Source organism: Lampris incognitus, chromosome 18 (genome assembly GCF_029633865.1).
Source record: "Lampris incognitus isolate fLamInc1 chromosome 18, fLamInc1.hap2, whole genome shotgun sequence".
Classification (NCBI taxonomy): Eukaryota; Metazoa; Chordata; class Actinopteri; order Lampriformes; family Lampridae; genus Lampris; species Lampris incognitus.
This window is the reverse complement of record NC_079228.1, coordinates 40,428,273-40,430,194: the sequence shown is the minus strand read 5'-3', so window position 1 is coordinate 40,430,194 and position 1,922 is coordinate 40,428,273. Positions and strand designations below refer to the sequence as shown.

General features: G+C 67.2%; 1 protein-coding gene across 1 annotated transcript in view; it reads left to right on the top strand.

The window, feature by feature from the left end:
* The first annotated feature begins 1,307 nt into the window (after window positions 1-1,307).
* Window positions 1,308-1,922, top strand: part of pvrl2l (PVR cell adhesion molecule related 2 like) — a 333,652-nt gene continuing 333,037 nt past the window's right edge. The window contains exon 1 of the mRNA XM_056298622.1: window positions 1,308-1,544. Coding sequence (XP_056154597.1) covers window positions 1,370-1,544 — 175 coding nt within the window. The 5' untranslated portion in view covers window positions 1,308-1,369. The remainder of the gene's footprint in view (window positions 1,545-1,922) is intronic.

Sequence of the window (1,922 nt, the reverse complement as noted above, 5' to 3'; positions counted from 1 at the left end):
GACGTTGGCTCGCTTGTTTTCCCTGTCGGCGGATTGTCAGCGCGGCGGCTCCTCTCTGCTCCCCCTCAGCCCGACCACCGAGCCGAGCTCTGCTCCCCCTCAGCCCGACCACCGAGCCGAGCTCTGCCCCCCCTCAGCCCGACCACCGAGCCGAGCTCTGCCCCCCCCTCAGCCCGACCACCGAGCCGAGCTCTGCTCCCCCTTCAGCCCGACCACCGAGCCGAGCTCTGCCCCCCCTCAGCCCGACCACCGAGCCGAGCTCTGCTTCCCCTCAGCCCGACCACCGAGCCGAGCTCTGCCCCCCCCTCAGCCCGACCACCGAGCCGAGCTCTGCTCCCCCTTCAGCCCGACCACCGAGCCGAGCTCTGCTTCCCCTCAGCCCGACCACCGAGCCGAGCTCTGCCCCCCCTCAGCCCGACCACCGAGCCGAGCTCTGCTCCCCCTTCAGCCCGACCACCGAGCCGAGCTCTGCACGAGTGCGCAGCGCAGCGCAGTCAACTCACGCTGCTGCTGCGCTGCGGCTGACACACGAGCGCCACATGGATGCAGCGTGTCCTGCAGAGCGTAATCTGATTTCATGTCATCCAATCAGGCTGCCCCCCCCAACCCCCCCCACCTCCCCCTCCACGCAAACACACTTCATACCCGCACAGAGCGCGGCCGTGTCGCTATGGGATACGTATTCCACAGGGAATGCAACATTTGGCGTTACGACTCCAACACCCCCCCCCACCCCCCCACCCCTTATGATCATGTAGGCTTTTTTGTTCGTTTGGACCGCTCTCACGCGGAATTTACACGCACGCACGCACGCACGCGCGTTCAGGTACCGCGCTCGCTCGCGCGCACACACACACACACAACACACACACACAGACATACACACACACAGACACACGCAGACACACACACATACACAGAGACACACACACGCACTCGGGAGTGTGTCGGTGAGATTTGCGGTGACGCCCCCCCTCCTCCTCCTCCTCCCCCGGTCAGCCTCCGCGCCTTCACAGCGAAGCTCCTCCGCGCGGCGACGCCAGACCCGCCTCGCGGCTCCGCTTACTAAACCGAGACCGTCGGAAGCGCGCGGCCGCTCACACGCCTCACCTCCGTGCGCCGCGTGCCCGCTCCGCGCTGGGAGGGGTTGGCTGTCTCTCTTCTGGGTTCCTCGTGCGTGTTTGAACGTCTCCGCGTCGTTATCGAGACTCCCTGTCGCGAGTACGAGACTTCCAGGAAGCGGCGGCGTGTCGGGGCAGAACGCAGAGCTCACCACTGGGCTGACCCCCCCCCCCACACACACACACAGACACACACACAGACACACACACACCCCGGGACCGCGGTCCGAGAAGTTTGCGTGTGCCTCATGATAAGGAATATACCGGCGACGGCGACGGCGGTGTCCTTGGCGGGCGGCGTGGCTGGATTTGTGTCCTCCTCCTTCTCCGTGTCCGGCTCGTCCAGCGGGAGAGACATGGCGACAGGCTCGTCCCTGAGGAGCAGCTGGCTGGTGGCGGCCGCGGTGCTGCTCACGACACCAGGTAAGACGGGCCACGACGTGGGTCTGCCGTGTGTGCAGCACAGGCTTCAGCGCGAGGGTGGCTGGCACGTCCTCCGTCCGGGGCTGGCTCGCGGACTCTCGCGCGGAGCAGCCCCGGCGTGCGTGGCGGCCCCGGCGGGGCGCGCGTTGGTCACAAACACGAACGGCAACTTTGACCCGGGTCGGCGTCGCCGTGGGCCGCGCGAGGGTCGACGTTGCTCCGTGCGCGTCTTGTCTTGTCTTGCCCCCCCCCCCCCCCAGACCGACTCGTCTCGCGAGTGTCTCCGCTTCCGGGTGTGCTTACACCGGGACGACAGGTGAGCCCGTTCGCGGGAGACGTCTGATCTTCCGGTACAGGCTCGCTCGTTGTCTCACGCGC